This window comes from Rhea pennata, chromosome 7 (genome assembly GCF_028389875.1).
Source record: "Rhea pennata isolate bPtePen1 chromosome 7, bPtePen1.pri, whole genome shotgun sequence".
Taxonomy (NCBI): Eukaryota; Metazoa; Chordata; class Aves; order Rheiformes; family Rheidae; genus Rhea; species Rhea pennata.
Window position 1 is genome coordinate 37,285,810 of NC_084669.1, and position 21,813 is coordinate 37,307,622.

Consider the following 21,813-nt stretch of genomic DNA (forward strand, 5'->3'; position numbering starts at 1 on the left):
TAAATAATTCATAGCTCCATGCATCCATTTAAACACATAAAATAGAAGAAAAGTAACTAAACCAGACTCTTCTCCATTTTTTCTAAATTACCCTTCTGTAGCCTCAACTTTTCTGTGGCAGATGGAAGAACATATCCATAAATATGTTTGCAAGAGTTGCTGAAGTATTTATGTGGCATGGCATGGGTACCCAATAGCAACTTCCTTTCAACAAAAAACACGGATGAAAGCTGTCTGCAAATGTTGTATGTAGATGAGTTTCTAAATACCACTTTAAATTCTAATTTTGTACGAAATAAAAGCTTCTGATAGTGAATGGAAATATTGACCACATTTTAAAGAGAATGAAGTTTGAAACTGCTTGTCGCTGTTCAGCTGGCAGTCTTTGCCGCACAGAGGTAGCAAATAAGCGCTGCCATCTGACAGGTGAGCCTCCAGGATTTTGAAAATCTCCTCCAGTGCAACTGTGAGCCTCCTGTTCCCTTTGTGCAAAAGAAGGAGTTGACACCCAACCATTTGCGTATAAAAGGGAAACCTAAGGGAGAGGCTTTTGTAAATGGTAAAGGAAGGGAATCATTAAATATGCAGTTCATACCTGGATGACACTGCGAATGAAAGGCAGCTGCCTTTCCTGAGACTGTGGGAAAGTCCTATAGGTGTGCAAGAGATGCTGTGAATTCCTGCATTTCAGATCTCAGACTAGATGGGCTTTGGTCTCCTTCAGCCTAGATTTGTGCCCATATCGCAGCTACTTAAAGCCCTTCCCACGTTTACCAAATCCCTGGATGTTTTAAATTGTCTTAGGATCTGTCAAGTACTTAAGTAAGCAGGGTTGTCAAGGTGTGTAATGATGGGATGGAAAATGTCAGGAATGGCTGTGAGCAACATACTGGAAGCAAATTACCCCTCCTCTTCAGTCTATCACCAGTGGTGGAAATATTTAAATAGTGAGGTCATGAACTGGGGTTTTCAAGAGTTGCAGAAACCTCATGTGTTGCATTGCGAATCAGAAAGCTCAGGGGCAGGGTGAGCTAATAAACATGTGTGTGTGAGGCCAACAAACAAGCAAAGCCCCTTGTTTGTAACGAGTGCTGCGCTCTGCTTGCCTCTCTGATCAGTCCGTAGAGAAAATTGGCATTCAGGTCGCTCAAGCTGATAGATCTGGAAAGGGAAATGGCTGTTGGACGTCATCTGTGGTGGACAGCAGGCATCACTGCTGTATTTCCATAGACTGTCTCCCCTTTCACAGCCCTCTGCCTGAAAGCTGTAGCCAATGCATATTGTTCACCCAGGTCCCCCGCATCCTGCGCTAGGCCAGAGGGCTGAGAGAAAGCAGCGTGCTGAAGTGCTGTATCTGAGAGGGGATGCTTGGCAGCAGGCTCATAGGAGCCAGGGGGATCTGCTCTTCTTCACAATTCATCTCGTTCTTCCTCATTGCAAATGCAGGCGCTCCTTTGGCTGTTCATGAACGGCCGGCAGCCCAGGGTCCAGACAGCATTGAACACTGTATCTGCGATGGATTCACAAGCTGTAGAGAAAGAGAAAGATCAGGCATGTAAGTAACAGGCACTGGGGGATGTCTGAGGGCTGCGTGGAAACACCATAGCCCGAGTCCTGCACCGAGTCGTTTGGAATTTGCAGATGGACATGTGGGTTGTCTTTTCCATGTACCACATTTTTATAAGTCCAGAAGTTGTTCTCTTCTGCTGAATTTGGGGCTTTTTTTTCCCTAACATGGCAACTGTGTCACAGAGGAGAGGCACAAACCTCCTTCCCTCTCTGTCCCCTGGAGCCTGCCTCCTCTCTTGCCTCTCCTAGGCTTTCCTTGCTGATGGATTATAGGGGGTGCTGCAGATAGCATGATATAACAAGCAGATTTCTCAGAAGATCTCCCCAGAACTGTCTTTCCTGGTTTCTTCTCCCTGCATTTGTCTATAGCCACTACAAACCAACCTTTCCTGCTTTGAGGGAGTTAAATGCCAGCTGCAAGCCAGCTTGAGAAAGGTGGCTGTGGTTGCAACAGTGGAGCTGTTGCTACAGTGTGCTTTGACTGCTGGCCCCTCCCAACAGCCAGCAGGTTTGAAGCTGCTTGACAACAAATAAATGGGTTAATGCCAAGTTTGTTAGGGTTTAGCTGGTAGTAACATTGATTGCTGTATACATAATAGATTTGGAAAGGCCCTGCCTTTGGGACTATCTCTTCCTTTCTTGGTCTCTCTGGTCACTTCACTGTAGTTCTGCTGCTTTAGGAGTCTGATTGTTTGGCACGTACTAGGAGAAGAGGAGGTTATAGTGAGTCAGTGGGGAAATCAAGGCTTTGATTAACTCACTGATGCAACTGGAATGGGCTAGGGATGTTTGCACCCATCTGAAGGGAGTGCAGCAATTTGGTCTCTCACTTTCTTCCTCTGAACTCCTAGTAACTCTGGGGAAAAGGTGCCAGATAAGCTGTAGGGTGGCAGGGGAGAGAAGGGAGGGCTGTGCAACCGGAGCGCCCGAGAGCAGCCCTGAGGACAGGGAGTGGCAGGTATCCAGCATCGGGAAAGGACAGGCACAGAGGAGGAGAAAAGGGCTCAGAAGTTTGCTTTAGCAACACTTGTACCTCCTCTGGCAATCAGGAGACAAGTGCTAGAAGAGTCCAGACCTGCTTGAAAACAGGTAAAGGTGGCTTGGTTCAGGCATGGAGTATGAGCTCTGCTCCACCTTAACTCCACAGAGCCTATCTGTTGGCTTCACTGCCACAGGCTGAAAGGGAAGTGAGGTGAGCCGAAAAACTGGCAGAAAAGAAGCTCAAGAGATAGGAAGGAGGTTGGCTGCAAGAGATAAGGGTGACCATGAGAGACTGGGTGTAGTTGGCCTGTGGCATTTAGGTCTCAGTCCACCTCTTTGTTTTCTTTCGATCACTGCAGGCTTTTTCTAACTATTTGTCTGTGATCAGGTGGAAGACCATCAGCACTAGTACCCTTCTCATGCAAATTTCCCCATTTGTCCTAATCAAGCTACACCCTGGAAAATAAATTAATGTTTTAGGGTACCTTACCACAAGTCATCTTCACTGTGGATTAAACCACAGTGGTTGGCTGTTGTAAGTAGGAGAAACACACAGCACCCAGTTTTATTGGGCTTTGGGAAGGAAGTGTTCTCAAGCACTCTGCTAGTTGTTCAGATCAAGCTGCTGCAAACATCTTTAACTGTTTTAGTGTTACCTGCCTTTAGTAGGTTTTATCCTCAGTGTATTCAGGATATTGTTCACTGCCTGCCCTGTGTTACTGCCACACAACCCCTCTGCAAGAGAAACCCCATCTTACAGAGGATGCTGATACACTGAAATGACCTTAGGAGGGGCAGCCTGGAGAGGCCTCCCTGCTATGGCTGACTCTGGTAGCAGCAAGGTAGATCTTTCCTTCTCCTCACACGGTAGAGGTGCTTGATGTCGGCAGAAGGGAGCAAGAGGGAGACTTGGGCTATCATATCAGTAACCTTCTCAGGACTCTGCGTGCAGCTTGTGCCAAATAACTCTTCTCAAACTTCTGGACTGAGGCTTTTAAAACTAGGCAAAACCAGGGTGGTTCTTGAGCTGCCGGTACGTCACCTGAACTTTGCTAGCATGTGGGCTTCTGAGGAATCCAGATCTCTCCAGCCACCAGACACACAGTGGCATATCCCTGGAGCCATCCTCATCTCTTCTCTGTGAACCAGACCTCACAGAGCCCTGCCCTTGGCTCTCCTATGTCACTGGCCCTTGGCCATGTGTGCCGCTTTCAGTGCATGACTCTCAGGCCCTGAAAAGTTTGTTGGTCTCCCATGAAGGTGTTTGAAGTCCCAGGGAGGCTACCTGAGGGTTAAAGGAATTGCTTCTATGTTTTTTTGTTTTTTCTTCTTTTCAGGTGTGTTTTGTCGCATTTTCCAAGTGTAAATAATTTTACGTTTTCAGGCTTGGGGCAGGAGTGTGGGCAGGCAGATCTCAGCCCTGTGAATTCTCATTCAGCTTTGACCCAACTATGACAAGCACAGGACAGATATGCTTCTCCCTACTGCAGAGTTTTGCTTTGTTTGGCAAGAAAAGGACTCCTTGCACACAAACACCCCTCTCTGCCATCAGTTGTTCTCTCTGAAGCAGATCCCCCTGCCCCTGCAGGATACGCGAGCCTACCTTCCACCTTGGAGACGAACCCAAGGCTGCGCTTGAGGTCCGAGCAGATGGAGTGGAGGCACCAGCGGAACTTGGCATCACAGCGGTATTTGTTGGCCCCACAGGTGTCGTAACAAATGTCCAGCTGGTTGCAACACTTGGTCATGGCAGGGATGCCTAAATCTAACTGGGGGAGGAAAGAAAAGAAGTGTCTCTTGGCTGCACTCTGGCCTCAGACTCAGATGTCTGCAACTGCCAGAAACTACACCCCAAACCTGGGGCAGCGGGAGGGAAAGCAGGCTCCTCCTTCACCATCTAATGTAAGCACCCAACAGCAGCGCAGTCTGCACCAGTGTGGGGTGGGCCACATTCCCTCTTCTCCTCTCTGCCACTGGGGAGTAACCTCTGGCCAAGAGGTGGGGAACAGCCCCTCTGCAACATTTGCTATGTCTCATTTGTCAGAGCTCGTAAAAAACGTTCTTGCCCTTACTAGCTGTGGCAAAGCCCCCTTTTCTCTTTCCTCCTCTTCCCAAAACCTGGCAAAACCTGCTTATTGGCCTTGCTGTAGGTGCTATTGATGCCATATTTCTCCCAGATATGCTTGTGAGGCCTAGAACAAATACAGTTTGGACTTGGGGGTTCTGTTCACCTCTCCACAGGGGTGATGGAACTTGTCTCTGGAGAGGCTGGAGTCATTAGCTTATTATAAATTGTTCTTTTTGTCCTTCCTCATCTAATAATTAGGATATGTGGCTTTTCTTTATTACTGCCCACATAAGGAGGAGTTACCACAGAAATGCCTACAAGCTTAGCAATGACATGTAGTTTAAAGAACTAATCTAACAGGAAAAATTGGCCCTAGCGGAGAGGGTTTTTCAGAGCAGAAACGTGCTTAATTGCTGCATACTTCATGGGCAGAAGTGATGCACCAGCTAAATAGTGATTCCTGCTTCTAGACTCTCCTGGAGTTCTTTTTCTTGGTGTTTCCAATTTACTTTGATTTCATTAATTGCCTTTAAAATTACAAGTGGTGCAGCATTAAAGCCCACAGGTTTATTTCAGTGCTCAGTAGAAGCAAAAAGCATGGGAGGCGATGGAGTACCAGGCGTGGAAAAGGCCTTCAAGCACTGCTGTTTGTGCGTTATGGTAAGTCACTGAGCACATTCCCTGTCACGAGAGCACTGGGGTTGATCCAGGCTTTGATAAAATGCATTCCTCCCCACTGGCGCTCTGCTTGGCCAGGTGCCTCCTCCTCCTCCTCCTCTAGGGCTAATGCTCAGGAAACTTTATCTCTCAGTGACTACTGAGACATCTAGAACAGGCCTGTCCTTCATACATGTAACTCCTGTCTATGTGATCCCACTTTCACTGCCAGCAGCAGTTGGGATCTCAGTGCTCCTCTGACTGACTGTAAATTAGGAGGGTGTGCTTAGACTGAAATGTTCGCTGTTGCTTGCCATTGGCAGCCTGCTGTGTCTTGGCAGTCCCAGACACGTTGCTTGTTGCCTATACATGAGCGGTATTTCCTCTTGCTTTCCTTCAGTCATTAAGAGACGAGAAGCTGTCACGCAATCAGCATGTAGCGCAGCTAAGCCTCTTCCCTCCCCAATATGATTGGCTGGTTACTGTGATTAGCAAATTTAAATCATCTAGGAATGGTGGGTTAGGCAGTACATACACTGTTGGGTACCTTGAGCCCCAGAAAATAGGAGCTGCAGCCATTTGGTTCTTGAGGTTTGTATTGAGGTCGTGGCATTGGAGCCTTCCCTGAGAATGAAAGAAAAATGTTAGGAAAGCTGATCTCCACAAAAGTAGCACCAAAAAGTGAGGAGTGGCAGGCAGCTCCCCCCTAGTCTGCATCCCCAAATACTTCCTTCTCCTCTAGGAGATGCAGGGACTGGGAAAAAAAAAAAAAAAAAAAAAAAAAAAAAAGCATTAGAACTGGCTAAGACACTGCCCCTGCCCTCAGCCCAGGCCCTTCCCAGGCCTAGCAGCTTTCCTGAGAGCTTTGCATAGCTGGGATCATCCACTTGCATTTTTAACTTCTCCAAGACACTACTAGCTTAGCAAAGGGATTTCTTTCCATCATTGCTTATTCTCAAAGAGTGTCAGTGAGCTATGGATCTCTGCGAAGCTGTGCTAGACCTCAGTCATGCTCTCTGCATGTCTTATCTTACTCTTGAGCATGAGGTCTTCTTGGCCCGTATCCTGTATGTAGTGGTGGAGGTTCACCTTCTGCAAATTGTTTCTATCCCTTTATCTCTGCACTCCCTTATTATGCTCCTTTGTATGCACAGAGGAACAAGAATTTCTTCCCTGAATAATTATTCAGCCAATGTATAAACAGTCCAGCAGACAATCAGCTAAGAGTAGCTTCAGCAGCAATTTAATCTCTTTTTCTGTGCAGTGAAACTATGCAAACCCTCCTGTCTGCCTGCCATCCCCGTCTGGGGCCTTACGTACAGATACAGACAGTTCCGGGTGGGAGGGGAAGGCACCACCGGTTATTTGATCATGCCCCTTCTCGCTTGCTACCACCTCAGTGTCTTAACTGAAAAGGCTGCAGCCTGTCTACATTAGAGACCATAATCTGCTGCGCTTTTTACGGTGCCAGTCTGTCAGGAGCCCTACTGCTGAGGAACCCAGAGGGATTAGGATTTTCCAGTGTTGTCAGGCTGGTTCCTTCACGGGAAGGCACCTGCTCTTCCCTGTATAGTTGAGCCTTCTGTAAGTCTGTCATCTTTAGGGTCAAATTTCTGCTTCCCTAAGCACTCTTAGAGAATGTGTATAGACATAAAATAGATCTAATTTAGCCCTTAGGACAGGGCTGGGTTCTTTTAAGCTCCATTTCCACTGTTTTCTTCTTGCTAATGCTGATAATTGTTTAAGACCCCTTTCCCCATTTTTCTGTCGAGGTACCTAAAGTACCAGTGGTAAAACAGCCATAAATCTGCTATGTTCTTGAGAAGGCAACACAGCCAAATGCCTCCTTTTTCCAAATGGCCAGAAGGTCATGTGCAGGAATGTCCCCAGCATCTTCTAAATTAAAAACCACTGGAGCTGTTTAGTTTAAACAACAGATTTGCAACAAGCAAACAACAAACTGAAATTCCGTCTAGCTGTGAGATACCTATAACCAATTCTCTGCAATCCTACAAAAATTCAAAATACACAGAGATTTTGACTGCATTCCAGCCAGGATAAATCTCTCTGGTTTGCTTTACCACTGAAGGTGTGGGATTTGTGTGGGAGGCTGTTTTTCAGTACAACACAAACTATTGTTTCTGCCTCGTGACCCTTATGAATAGATCAGGTCTACTTTATGCTTTTCTGGTGCAGAAACTAGTGTTATTTTGAGCAGGTAGCGTTGAGTTAACAATAGACAACGAGCACAAATCAGTTGGTTGCAGCCTGCTGCCAAATGTTGCACCAAAAAATATCTTAGTTCCATTAAGGTGCACTGACAGTGCAAGGTAACTTCTGAGTTCATGACAGATTGCGCATCACGCCCTTTTGGTCATTACGCTGTAGAAAGAAGGGATTAGGTCTAGAAATGGGCTGAATCTATAACCCAGGGCTTCTAGGTCTTGTAATGAAAGAAGAGGGCTGTACCCAAGTGTGTGTGTATTTCACAGCCTGATTCCTGTTTTGGAAGGGGCCAACTGAGACTCCGAATTCAAATATCCTTGAACTGAGAGAGGGAGCAGAGGCAAATGTAAACTCCAAGGTGGATGGGAACACGTTTTCAAGACTGACTTGTAATATTGAAGAAAAGTACGTTCTTGCAGCTTGTAGTCAGTTATGGGGTACAGTGGTAGGTCAGAGCAGGAGTGAGAATGTTTTGGGATATGGAGATACTGTGTTTCCAGAGAAAACTTTCCATTAAGCTGAAGTTAAAGCTGTTATACTATAGAATGGTGGTTTTAGGAGAAAAATCTGATGTGGATCACTGTAGTGATCCACAAAATATTGGAGTGTCTGGAAGATGACCCTTTGCAGGAAACCTGCCTCCTCCTCTCTAAAAGCAAAGCTTAATCATTTGTAAAGCACACTTCTGTGAACTTCTTCTCAGCTAGAGTCCAAGACACCGTAATTAACCTCTCTCCTTCATCTTGTTTTCTAGCTAACACTGAAACAGAAGCAAAGCATGAAAAGGCGTTTCTGACTCTACATGAACATCTCTGTGCTCTTATGACCATTGATTGCTTCCCCTTCCTACAGGCCTGTCTGTGATGGGGAAGGAAGCCGGTAGGTCACATTGGCCATTTTGCTGGCTATATTTTTTCAGGGGCCTGTTGTGGTGGGATGGCTTGCTGCAGGGCATTGCTTGGGAAGGACACCAGGGGATCACTTAGGCACAGCAGGATCTGACCAGCTGCAGCATGGTGAGGAACGACACCGATGTGTAGAAGCACAGCATTGCTGAGAAAGCTCATTCTTTGCAAGAAGGTATATTTTAGGGCACTGTCTTGTTGGCATGGCCTTAAAGACAGGCTGAAGTTGAGTTTCTAACAGGAAGTGAGTTTCCATGATGCGTTTTAATTTCTCCCGGCTGTTGTAACTGTGCCAAGAGACTGGAGAACAGCCAGCTGGCTGCAAGGGATTTCCTGCCCATGCAGGAGGTCTCAGATGCTGCTGCCCTGGTGCACCCTGGCAAGGGGAAGTGAATCTATTTCTGGATGAATAGGTGGATGATCTTGGGGCCAGCCGCTTGCCACGTGGAGTGGTCCGTTGTTCCTGCTGTGCTAAGTAAGGGCAGAGCCTTTCAGGGCTGCACAGGAGAGTGTGCCTTTGAGGGCTCTGTTCCCAGAGCCTGGATGTGCCTCCTCATCCCAAGTCCCTCAGGACAAATTCAAAGTGCTGTGCAAAACGTTGCAAGTCCTGCCTGGCCAGGCAGCTGAAGGAAGCTGGTGGGGGATTTAACTCTGGTTCAGGCTGTGTCGTGTGCCCCCTCCCCCCCCCCCCCCCCCCCCCCGCGAGTTGCCAGAGAGGTTTCATGAGGAGGAGTAGGCATCTGCCAGCAAATATTTGTGTAACCCTAAAGTGCTGAATTAAGGGGGTAATCCATCAAGCTGTTTGTTTTTCAGGCCTCACCAACTGCTGAAAAAGCAGGAGGAGAGTCCAGGCGCCTGAACAGCCAAAAGTTTAGTGCTCAGCTGAAGATGGATATGGCAATTACAGGTAAGTCCTGACCTTTACCACGGCAAAACAAGCTATTACCAGCATCTGTCGGCTGGAATGAGAGCGGAAGGCACCGCTTTTACTGCCTGCCTGGGGAAAGAGTAATCAGGCCCTGCTTTGGCAGCGGTCGATAGAGGTTCGTGCTCGTTCTGGAGAGCGCAGCCCCACAGCGGGGCCCCAACGGCCGGGAGCCCCCAACGGCCGGGAGCCCCCAACGGCGGCGTCTCGCGGGAGCCAGGCGCCAGCCCTGCCGCCCCGCCCGTCCGCGCAGCCCCGCGCCCATTGGCTGCTCCTGCCTCCTACCCCCGCCCCCGGGGCAGAGCAGCCAATCGGCGCTGCCGCTTCGGCGTGATGGGCAGCAGCGGGCTGAGGCGGCGGGCCACGAGGCTGAGGTAACGGTCGGCGGCGCTGAGGTGACGGGGCTGCCGGGCGGAGGCTCCGGGCTCGGTGGGGCTGACTGAGGTAATGGAGTGCCCGGGCTAGGCTTGTCTTGCTGCGGGGCTGAGGGGCCCAGCTTGCTGCTTCCTGCTTGCGCCGTCTGCAGGTGCAGCGGAGGCCTGAGGGGCAGAGCTGGCAGAGGGAGCACAGGTGTGTGCACCCTTTTAAAACAAAACCATACTCTCTTCCCCCCCCCCCCCCCACTCCCCAAAGGTTACATTTGCTTTTAAACTCCTCTCGCAGCCCCACTGGCTAAGAGTGACCTCGCAGCCTTCTTGCCCTGGCAGAGAGATTGGGTCCCAACACCACAGCCCACAGTGTCTGCATTTCTCCTGGTGCCCACAGTCCTGGCCCAGAAGGGAAAGAGAGGGCTTCCTTTCGGCTGCCTCTGTGAGGGAGCACGTTACAGACAGCACAGCAACAAGCTGGAGGGGGGTGGTTTGCTTTTTTGGAAGAAATGAGATGGATACAGACTGTAATTGAGTTGGTGAAATATCTCCAAAGCGTGAAGTTTGTGTCTGTGAAAAGCAGTGATCAGGGAAAGAGAGAGGTTGAAATAATCTCAGTGCTCAGGAGCATCTTGCCCAGGCATTCAGCTGGGGACGTGGGATGAAGCTGGGGGTGGATGAAGGTGCTGGCTGGGGCAGTTGTGGAGAAGGGGGGCTGAGGTGACAAAGGACAATATTATTGCTGTGGGGGCAGGAGGGGAGGCTGAGGACACAGCACAGTCTGTAGGAAGCCTGTAGGAAGTGATTTGGTAAATCACTCTGAAGTCCAAAGCAAGCAGCAGCTGTCTCATTTCCACCTTCAGTACTAAAGGTTCCATCATGGTGACAGCAGGTCTCATTTACCTTCCTGTTATCTCCTCTCCTCCTCCCCATGTTACTAACCAACTTACAACTGCTGAATAATGACACTCCGAAGGTTGCCGAGATTATGGCCACTGGCAACACTAACAACCCCTTCTGAGTCAGGTCTGCGCAGGCTGCTTGTCCTTCCCTCTGGTGCCTCATTGCCTGCCCTGCTCCCTCTCTTCAGGGATCCAGGTGGCTGAGCAGCATGGTTACCTACAGGTTCTTACTGTGAGACATGTATCATCTTTTGTCCCATCATCCCTCAAAGAACACAGGAGCCTCAAGATGCATCAGTTCTTGGTAAGGAGAAAGATGTGGATTAGGTTTCCCTGCAGTGGCACCAAAAGAGAAGTTGTCTCTCTCTCTGGTGACTTTTCTGTGACAAGTGCTATAGAGGTCACAGATACAAGCCAGCTCATCTCAGGGGAAGGGCTGTGAGTTTTCACACTTAGGAAAGAAGAGAAGAGGCAGGGAGAGAGGAGCCAGCAGGAATTAGGTGCAGAAGTGCAGGCTGGCGCCACTACTCTGAGGCCCCTTTAAGCATCAGATTTGTAAGGTAACAGAGTATATGCAGTGCCAGAATACAGCAACGTGCAAGATTCATAGCCATGCTGCTTTTACTGATTACCATTCTGCCCTCCCCCATCCTGACAGACGATGTCTGCTGTAGCAATCAACGCTGTCAGCAGACCCAGCTGTGGAGTATTTTGCCGCAAGTCCTTAGGCTGGGAACACTTTTCACTTACCATATCGACATCTGTACTGACAAACACCATTTTTCCCCCCAAGCAGTTCCAAGAAGGAGTCAAAGTAGCTGTTAACCGCTTCGAAGCTGTCCCGGATGGCCCCGATGCCCCAGTCTGAAGAGGATGACTCCGCTGGGGGAGCATGGTGGACAGTGTTCTCCTGTGTTGTTTCCTCAGTGCATTGCCCTAAGCCCAGGCCCAGGCATAGAACTGCTGCCTCAAAAAACAGCCTCATGTTGCCGTCAAGATCCAGGCCCTGGAGCCCCCGTGCACACAGATGTGCAGGCAGGGAGGAGTGGGACTGAGCTGGTGTGCGTACAGGGCAGGTAAGCACCCCTCTCCCCTGGACTTTAAACACTGCTGAGGGAGCTGGGATGAGGTCACAGCAATAAGAGTGCAAAGTGCACTGCGGAGATTTGGTCCAAGTTCGTCTCACAGAGAAACACTGGGGTTTGAGTTGGCGCAATCCCACTGGAATAGGCTCAGCCCTCTGTAGTGCCAGGGCTTTAACTGCCATATGAAGGTAATTTCCCGGGGAAAACTGCTCACCGAGGGGCTGGAGTGGGGTCTGTCTGCCCAGGCACTGCAGCCCCTTGCAGTTGTAGGGAGCAGGAGAGACCCCAACTTGTCCCATTGCCTGGGCTGCCTCCCCCTCTCCTCTGCCTGTTGGGAGTCTCTCTTTCTCCAGACTTCCCGCTACTCAGGCAGTGACAGTAGTAGCCCACTGACAGGCAGAGGAGCACTCCTTGCTCTTCTCCAAGGCTTCTTGGTCACGTAATGCCGTGAGACAAAATATCCACCAAGCCTGCATGCTGCAGGGGGATTTTCCCTAGCAACACCTGTGGGACCCTGGGTCTGACATGCTTGATGTACAAAGGTGCTTTCCATGCCCACCTCCCCAGAACAGATTGTGTTAGAGATAAACAGCACACTCGGAGCAGAAGGACCTTAAGGAGGCAGAGAGCCTTACTCTGCGTGCCTCTGCTGTGCTGGAGGTGCTGCTGGACCCTTACAAGCCTTATAGGGGTTGATGCAGCAGTTAGGAAATACTTGAGGGTTAGAAAAAACAGACTTGGAGAAATTCCCTGGCATGCTCCCCTCCAGCTGCAGGATCACTGACGGAGGTGCATATCTGCCCTGGATAGTGCTCTCGAGAGCTGGTGTTGGACGGCTGGTTGCTGTAGTGCTGCTTTCATGAAATACCAGTGTAGCTGAATTAAACATGCCAAGCAGGTGGCCTGCACTGTGCAAAGACTGGCCTAGAAACTTAAGCCTGGTCATGGGCTTGTTGGGGTAGCTGCAAATCCTGGTTCTGGGGTGGGACCCAGCCTGCCAGGGACTTCTGGGGTATGCACAGCTGGTGGAGGTTTTGAGGAAGATTATTCATAAAAACAAAAAAACAGAACACCAACAGCAACAGATAATGCAAATCAGGGACAACGTATCAGGAAGGCAAAAGGCAAGAAAAGGTTCCAGCTGCTCTCAGAAAACTTCTGGTGTGTCCCAGCACAACACCATCTTCCAGAAATAACAGCTCTGCAGGATATTGACTGGCCAGTCTCTGTTGACTCCAAGGGCTAATTTTTCAGAGGTCAGCTCTGTTTGGAGAAGTGTCCAGCTTTTCAGATGGAGGCTCTTCAGCGAGCAGGGGAGTGGGTCTTTCAAATATATGGTAAATGCAAGTGCAAATACTGATATTTCATTGTGTTGCAGGAAACAGCCCTGCAGCGCTGCTACTTTCAAAATACCAGAACGCCCAGCTGCCTGCATCCTTGTGCACCCTGCTCCTGTGCTCTGGATACGGGATAAAGAGGAGAGACCGCAGCTAAATCCGAGCTCCTCAGACAGGTTAAAAATGGGGAAAAAAGTGGGGAAGGGGGGAAAATGAGCTGGTTGTCCCTTTGCTGGGAAATGCCAGTGATGTGTGGAGCTGGAGCCTGATGCTGCTTTGTCGTTGCATCTGTTTTGCTGCGCACGGCTGACTGCATTTGATGGGGAGGTGAGGGTTCCTCAAGTCAGTGGGCAGAGATGCTTTGGTTGTACAACCACTGCTGAATGGGGCTTGCTGTCACATGGCCTGAGACAGGCAGCACACAGGTGTCAGCCAGGGGGCGGAAACTAGGCAGAGTGTTGGATGAGGGGGTCTGTAAGGTGTGCAGGAGGTCCCAAAGGAACCACAGATCATGACTGCCTTTTGGGACATGAACTCAAGGAGAGAGGCAGGGAGCGCTAGGAAAGGAGGCTGGCAGTGTCCGAACTGTGGACAAGGAGGAGGAAGCACTCCAATGCCCGGAAAGAAATTAGGGTGATGATCTGGGTTGAGACAGAGGTGCGTGTTGGCTGCTAGATGGTCCGTTCCCCGGAGCCTGGGAACCTGCAAGACTCTGCCGTGGTGGACCTTTGCGCACAGGAGCTCATTGCTGGCACAAAGCAGCGGGGACACTACTTGCGGGCAGGCTGCGCAGGGTAGGACAGAAGAGCTCAGGCCTGTCTGGCTGTCCAGACCACACCTGAGTGTTGCTTGTCCCTCACAGATCGAAGTGGGCCACACTCATTAGAAACTGTTATCAGCAAGTGCTGGTAGTGCTGGAAAAGCAGGTTCAGCAGTCCTGTGCTTTGTCTTGCACTGTGCAGAGCAGTTTATGTCCTGCGTGATGTGCTGGATTGCAGTCATAGTGCTCCTAGCCTTCAGGAAGAGTTTGACAGAAATTAATGTAAAAAAGACCAAAATGTCTTTCAAAAGTAAGTTGAAAGCATCCTGTAGGGCCCCTGAGTGGCTGTGCTTGGTGCTGTGCTTTTATACTGAGCCTTTTACAGTTGCTCTAGAGTTAATTCCAGAATATGACTTTCTTTTTCAATCCTTATTCCATAATGGCTGATTCGTGTGCTGTTTAATGTGGACAGCTAGGGAAAAATTGTTGGCAGGACTGCAAGGAATGCAAAATGTGGTGACGATTGCATGAGCTATCCATGCTATGCTGCACAGGGTGTGCAGCCTCGGGGCGGAGGTTCTGGCGGAGGCAGCCAGGCCAGGGCTGTTTGCAAAATCAATTGGAATTTGTTAGGGAGGCTAAGCAGGGCAGTGGAGGAGGGGGGGGCAGCCGGCAGCACACACAGTCTGGGAAAAGAGGAATCAGAAACTTTCCTGCTGGTTAGTTACTTGTTATCCGGGCGCAAAGTTCTGTGACTTACTCTCTTTTACTGCTCCACCAAGAGTGCGGCAGCCCCTTCACCCTGCCCTAGGGATGACCCATCTTCCTTACTTCTTTCTGCTTCCTTCCACCCTCCCCACCGCAGTCTCTTGAGACATTTGGAATCCAGCTGCAAATATCTTGGTTGCACCCAAATTCCATGATTTAAAGACAAGAAAAAATGTTGGATGGAGTAAAACTAACAAATGCCGCATACCCCTCCGTACTGCCTCTTCCCTCCCTCCCCTCAGCACGGAGCACAGAGTTGTCTCAGTGTGAGGAATCACTGCTCAGGCTCAACAGAAGTGAGGACTTTAAAGCAGAGGTGGATAGCCTGTACCTAGCAGGTCGTTTGGCCTCTCTCTGACCCTCTGAGGTTACAGATACCCCCACCCTGCACCAGTCTTTCTAAGGATCTAAGAGATGCAGATATTTTTTGCCACAATGATGAACTCTGACAACCAATTTCTGAACCTCATTTCAGCCTCAGGTTAAGCAGTTTCTAACTCCCTACATTCATTTCTCACTCTGTAATGCTTAAATATAGAGCATCCCTCAGGCTGTGATGAGTCAATTTTAAACAGTAGGCAGCCAGAGCTCCCGTTCATCAGGAGGGAAAGCTGACTGCAGCCACATGGGGCAGAAATGCAGCACACAGCAGTGCAGCTGTACATGTGTATCCATGTCATCTGCTCCCATGCTGGACAAAGGAGCGTGGGAGGGGAGCCCTCCCTTGGCTTTGCACATCAGCCATGCCAAAGCAAATGCCGACCCCTGGGTGCCTGCGCTCAGCTCCTGACAGGGAAGTGCAGGAGCGGGTCCAATTCCTTTTGTGCGTTTCTTTTTAGAGTACGATGTTATTTATACACCGGGTTGTGTGGTGAGCTCTGCCAGGATTCTTCCCTTCGTGTTCTGTTAGGGATGTGGTTGAGGAAGGAGTGCGGAGACCAAGCTCTTTCTGTATCAGGTTTGGTCGGCTTGATGAGCTGCTGATTGATGTTTAAGCATGGCCGGAAGGGGACTAGGCTGCTAGTAGTTAAGGTTCCTGGGTGATCTGTTGTTGCTTCAAAGCCTGGCTTGGGAGGCAGGTGAGTCACTGGTTATTGAACAAGAAAAGCAGCTTGATGATGAAATGTCCAAGTTCCTGATAGAGGCAGGTCAGAGTTCAGCTGCCACAGGGAGAATGTGTGTGGTTAAAGACCCGCTCCCTGGGGGGGCTCCATCCACGTTCCTGGTTTGGTCTAGTATCTCCGTGGGTCCTGACCCCCATCATTTCAGCCTTAAGCTGCGCATCCCCCTCTCATAAGCCCGGATACCGTCAGCCCCAGCCTCTCTCTTCCTGAATTGTCCCGCCCTGCGGCGATTCGCAGGCTGTTTGCCTTATCCCTAATGCTGCCTCGTGTTGCTTAGTTGTAAGCTAGGGCTGTTCTTACCCAATGGGATTCCCTGCCCTGGGCACCCGTCTGTGGCATGGAGTGCAGCTGTGCAAGAAGACTCCTGTGGGACAGGTCTGCCCAGGCTACCCTGGAGTGGTGGGAGGTCACAGTGCTTAAGTGCTGCTCAAGGGTGGCCAACCACAATGCCCACCCTCCACACGCTTCCCCTACGGGAAGTTGTCTAGGTCTCCCCTCCCCAAAGCCTGTGCGGCTACAACACAAACCAGGCAAAGGCAGGGCAACATGTCTGACCGCTGGGCGAGGAGGGCTGTGGGCAGTGCTCGCCCCGTGAGGACTCTGTGCAAAGCCACAGTAGTGCCTTCTACTGGCATGGTAGCGCGCGCACGCGCGCCCAGCAGTCAAGTCCCACAGCTGCAGCTGACAGCAGGTACCTATCAGGGAGGGAGCCTGGCTTCAGTCATCGTGGCCCAGGGCAGGGAAGTGGTGTCTAAGGGCCCAGCAGCTGGCAGGTAGCCTGACAGAAATGCTCTGAAAGCCAGGTCCGTTGGAGTAAGCAGGTCCCCTTAGAGGGCAGAGCCACGTGGCTCTGTGCATGTCCTTAGGGCATTGGCTCACCTGGTTTTGCTGAGAAGGTGCAAGAAAGATGTTTAGCAGTAACACAGGGAATAGCTGGGGGTGGAATACATTCAGATTTCCAATGAAACCGCAAACTTGCTTCCAATGGCTTCCAAATAATCTCTGTGGGCCACATGGGGAAGGGAAAAAAAATTGCCCAACTGCCAGCTAAGCCTAACTGTACTGTTGCACAGATCAGAGGATTAAGACTTCTAACCAACTTCCGCTCTTGTTGCAGGTTCCTGAAGACCACAAACTACTAGGGCCGCTGTTTTGAAAGGGCAAAGCTCAGGAATGGCAATCACAGATAAGCTGCAGCAGAAGTCTTGGTTGAGGAAGAACTCAGCCTAAACTTCCTACGTGTAAGTATGTGTTCTAGTCCCCCCATCACGCAATTGGTGTTTGTGTTGCAGGATATTCTGATCTGTCACCTCCCTCCAAACTGTTCAGATTGGGTGTTCGTTTGGAATCAGGACAGGAAGCACAAGACTTTATCATCCCTGAAAAAGGTGATCCTGTTGGCAGTGCCTAGCCAGGACAGGATAGAGGAGCTTGTGCAGTTCCCAGCTCCCTAACAAATCCCACAGCAGCCACTGCCATAAATCAACACATTAGAGACACGGGCCTCCCTTGGAGTCTGCCTTCTTGATTCATTTTTTCCACACAACATGCTTTCAGTCCAGCCTTTTCTTCCATCTTCTTTTCAGTCCATCAGCGCTGTGTGTTTCCAGCTGAGGAGGTGTTTAATAGTAATCTGTCACAGGAGCATCTTCTGCACCTGCCCAGCTAGATTATGAAGTGAAACAAATGAGCTTAGTTTTCAGGAAACACATCTGGTGAGAAAGATCTGATTGGATTTACAATAGCCATATACAACGAGAGTTTGATGTGGAGGATTTTTTCACTGCTAATGGCAGTGGCTTTTATTTTAAGCCTTTTTTTTAACATTAAAAACTTTTATTACAAAAAAAAAATTAACAGTAAGGCAGTTTTGCAGTTGTCAGTCACTGTGAGCCAAACAGTTTTTAATCATCTTTAATACAAAACTAGATTCACACAGGAGCCAAACTCTTGATCCAAAAGCCCTTTGAGAAATGAAAGAAAGGGTAAGGCAGAAAGCAGCAATACCGCCTGTGTTACCATTTACATATTTAGTATTAGGTGTATGAACACTATTGCAATGGGCAAAGATGAAATATGGATTGTCTACTATCTTTTTTAAAAAAAAAAGAAAAGAAAAAAAAGAGCTTACTCTTTCTCTTGTAATAATCTGCGTTGGAAGGCTTCAGTCTAGTGGAAGGTTTCAGTCTAGTTTGCCTCAGCAGACTTGAATTTGTGCATCTAGGGTTTTTTTTTAAACCAAGCAGAATTTTCCACTGGCAGAAGACACAAACCATTTCTGATCTCTGAAGAACTGCAAGTCGTTGAGTAGTTCACTGCTTTGAAAAGTCACGCGCTGAACATTTTTAACTGCCTGAACAATGCCTCTTAATAGACCATTCTTAAAATCCTATTCGTACTAGAAATACTCAGCAGCAGGTGAGATGAGGGAGGTAAAGTGGTTAGCGAACTCCCCAGGTCAGACACTGCAAAACAAGACTTTCATGCTTGCTGCTCCTCTTTTGGTGTTGCTTGAACAGGGATGGGAAGTCATTGCTTGGTATTACCAAATGGTAATTTCTCATCTCTCCAACTCTTCCTTTTTTAATGCGACACATAAGAGACCGTAGTGTTTTCTTCCAATGTGACAGCACCTAAAGCAGTCACTGGCACCCTTCCTCCAATATTTGTCTTTTAACTTACTTAGATTGCGCAGTTTTTAGCTTTTAATTATTTTAATGGGTCAAGGGACTCCTCTGCTCACTTTAGAAAAAGAGCTTTTCTGTAACAGCAAAAGTAGATGCTGTTACTGAAAGTGTTCATGGTGATAATACACTGATTTCTTGTTCAAGACTGGCTTTTAGACAAGCATTTATAAATGCCTGTGAGCTAGTGAGAGAAAGTTAATGCCTCAGAATAATACTCCTAACACTGCATTATCCATTGTATTCTTTTTCTTGCAGGAAACCTGCAGCCATAGTTACCAAAAATACATTTTTTAAAAGAGCCAACAAAACAGGAAAGAGAAAACTACACATAGGAATGGAGATGAATCTACTGACACTGGGTAGAAGGGAGAAAACAGGTAAGTAGAAATAAGTTACACTTTTTAATAGTTACAATCTAGCAAACAAAAAATACGCTCTGATCACTTTGGTGAATCTGTTTCAGACACTGCTCTATTGTACTAGCAATTTTGATGAAATGAGAGGTAGAGCAGTGAGGGGGAATTTTATTTTTCATGGTTTTTATCTGTTTTCTTAAGTGCTGGATAGACTTTGTTTAAAATCTTTGAAAAGTCACTGGCAAAACACAAGAAGGTGCAGGGCTACAGCTGAACAGTTCCGTAGGCCCCACTGATTTAGAAATAGGTTTAGAAATCTAATGATGCATTTTCCAGCAAAGATTTTAAGTGTCTTTTGCAAATATGCCTTCTGAAAGCATGCTGTTCCTCAAACTATTTTGTACCTTAAACTGTATACTCATTGCTCCAGAGGTATTTCTAACACGTAGTTGGGTTATTCTACCCTTTGGCTCAATTTTCAGGGTTTACTGAGGCAGAAAATACAATTAACTAAAATTGGAATTTTTTCCTTGGTAAAGACTTCAGGCTTGACCCCTACCAGTAAAATCATCATCATCCAGAAAATCAGTTTTAAAACAGAGTCTGGTGCAGCTCACTTTGATTCTTGTCCTTATGCTAGTGGAGTGTTTAAATGTTTTGCTGTAAATATTGCTGTTGAAAAACAGCTTAGGAAAGCGAGACTCCCTGCAACCTCTGCCCCCGCTCCGCTTAGCAATTCCTGTGCTGGGAGGTCGCGGGGACGGCAGTTATTTCTCCTGCAGGGATGCGAACAGCGGAACAGCTACAGCCGCCGCGGTCTCCTCTCCCTCAGAGGTTTCAACTTCATCTCAGTGTAAGGATGACTCGTCGCAACTATGGTACCTGAAAGTCACTGACAAGCCGGTTCTCCCAGCGCGGGCACCAGTGACTCAGGGCCTGTTTTTCTGCACGCTGGCCACGAAACAGAAAGACTTCGACCCTGGCTGGTGGGGAGCGGAGCAGTGAAGGACGCAGCACCAGAGCCTCCGAGGGAGACTCGCTTCCCTGTGCTTCCTCGCTCACGAGCCCCGGCAGCAGCTGAGAGGAGGGGGAGGCAGCACCGAGCGCTTTGCTGCAGCGGAGGCAGCCTGCACCAGGGGAGCGACACCAAGCTATCAAGAGCAGGTACCTTCTCTAGCATCCCGTGCAAAGAGTCGCCCTGTGATTAAAGGCGTGACACTGCTACGGCAGGCATTCAGCATCCACAACAGAAGAAACAAAAGCAAAATAAAAAGCATCTATAAAAAGATTTAGGATTATAAATAGGCCATCTATCTCTCTCAAACCACTCAGGAACTGAGAGGACAGAGTTGGCTTTGCAGGAGTAAGAGCTCTCTACGGTGACTGCTCTCATTACCTAACCACCCGAAGTCACAAAACCAATTTGAAATTCCAGTATCCCAAGGCGCAATTACTTTGATTAATGAAGATGGCAACATTCCCATCCCCACTGCCCAAGAACAGATGTAGTTTGTTACTGAAACACAATAAAAGCAGCATTTGTTGCTTGTTATGTGGACAAACTTACTGAAGGAAAAGAAGCAGAGGGAAGACGGGCTGTAGTTGCCAGGCTGCTCTGATGCAGGTGAGCATTTGACACAACACTGCTAAAGCATCATCTCATCTGTGCACGTGGAACAGCTGGCTCACGTTTTCAAGGTTAAGAGCCAAATTCACCAGAGGCACAGAAAGGAAGACGGTTCACAAATTTGGGCTATTGTAGAAGTGGAAAACCAGGCTAAAACAGACAATAACAACCTGTTCCCCAGAGAAACACACAGCATGCCCGCAGTTTAACAGTAGTGGTCAGGCACTCTACAAGAGCAAGGAGTCCAATGGTTTGAAATTGAGGAATGTGAACTGGTTTAATGCGGCCTTCCTAGAAAAGAGTCCTCCCATTACATCATCCGGTCAGCGTTTATTCCACCATTAGCAGACTGACATTTGCGAGGACTCAGACAGACAGACAACCACTGGCTTCCCGTGCTGATGAGCGAGGCTAATGGTGAAGGGCACACCACACGCAGCACTGTGGCTAGCTGAGGCTCTGATCTGCATTTTGTCCTTTTTTTTCCTGTAACACCCATAGGACTTTTAAATCAATATATTCTGTGTATAAAACCATAACGGGATATTTCAGAGGGAACTAAAAGCATGTTTGTTTTGTCCACAGATGAAACACTGGTGTAGTTGGAGACTGAACCTGTAGTGGAGTGTTAGTCAATTGTAAACTGTAGGAAATCTGTGCATTGTACACAAATTGAATACAGAAGAGGAACAGGCAGAGTCTGCGTCATTCCAGTTCTGATAAAGCGCACGGCCTTCGGAATTCCTGTCCCCGTTCGTGGAGCCATTTATTGGATACTGCAGAACAGTAAAGGTGCGGGATCACTGCGCTGCGCAGCGCCCGCTTCTGTTCACGTACGTGCGGCGTGATGGCTTTCAGGAGGGCCAAAGGTACCTCACTCGCTCCCACCCCCCTGCTCTCCCTCTTCTCCCCTTCCTCCTTCCTGTCTGTCTTTCCTCTCTCTCCCTCTTTCCTCTCACTGTCCCCACCTATCCCCCTCCCCCCTCTTCCCCCCTCTTCCCCCCTCCCCCCCCTCCCCCCTTCCCTCCTCTCCCCCCCTCCCCCCCCTTCCCTCCTCTCCCCCTCTCCCCTCTTCCCCCCTCCCCCCCTCCTCCCCCCTTCCCTCCTCTCCCCCTCCTCCCCCCTTCCCTCCTCTCCCCTTCCCTCCTCTCCCCCCCTCCCCCCCCCTTCCCTCCTCTCCCCCTCTCCCCCTCTCCCCCTCTCCCCCCTCCCCTCCTCTCCCCCCCTCCCCCCCTCCTCCCCTCTCCCCCCCTTCCCCCCTCCCCTCCTCTCCCCCCTTCCCCCCTCCCCTCCTCTCCCCCCCTCCCCTCCCCCCTCCCCTCCCCCCTCCCCCCTCCCCTCCCCCCTCTCCTCCCTTCCCCCCTCCTCTCCCCCCTCCCCTCCCCTCCCCCCTCCCCCCCCTCCCCTCCCCCCTCCCCTCCCTTCCCCCCTCCCCTCCCTTCCCCCCTCCCTTCCCCCCTCCCTTCCC

At 49.3% G+C, this 21,813-nt stretch overlaps 2 protein-coding genes and 1 long non-coding RNA gene across 7 annotated transcripts in view; 1 reads left to right on the forward strand and 2 right to left on the reverse strand.

Moving 5' to 3' along the window:
- Positions 1–1,409: 1,409 nt before the first annotated feature.
- Positions 1,410–11,586, reverse strand: PLA2G12B (phospholipase A2 group XIIB). Its single transcript, XM_062579911.1, has 4 exons — positions 11,352–11,586; positions 5,811–5,899; positions 4,154–4,319; positions 1,410–1,528 (listed from the first exon to the last, which is right to left on the reverse strand). The coding sequence occupies exons 1-4, from the start codon at positions 11,584–11,586 to the stop codon at positions 1,410–1,412; spliced, it is 609 nt and encodes a 202-aa protein (XP_062435895.1).
- On the forward strand, positions 11,418–21,233 carry LOC134142614 (uncharacterized). The gene is made up of 5 exons (XR_009958925.1): positions 11,418–11,677; positions 13,065–13,199; positions 16,793–16,916; positions 18,618–18,739; positions 19,501–21,233. It is a non-coding gene; the product is annotated as an uncharacterized LOC134142614 (long non-coding RNA).
- Positions 17,437–21,813, reverse strand: part of P4HA1 (prolyl 4-hydroxylase subunit alpha 1) — a 41,949-nt gene continuing 37,572 nt past the window's right edge. For all 5 annotated transcript variants that reach the window (XM_062579904.1, XM_062579907.1, XM_062579905.1 and 2 more), the window contains one exon: positions 17,437–21,121. In XM_062579904.1, coding sequence (XP_062435888.1) covers positions 21,051–21,121 — 71 coding nt within the window. In that variant the 3' untranslated portion in view covers positions 17,437–21,050. The remainder of the gene's footprint in view (positions 21,122–21,813) is intronic.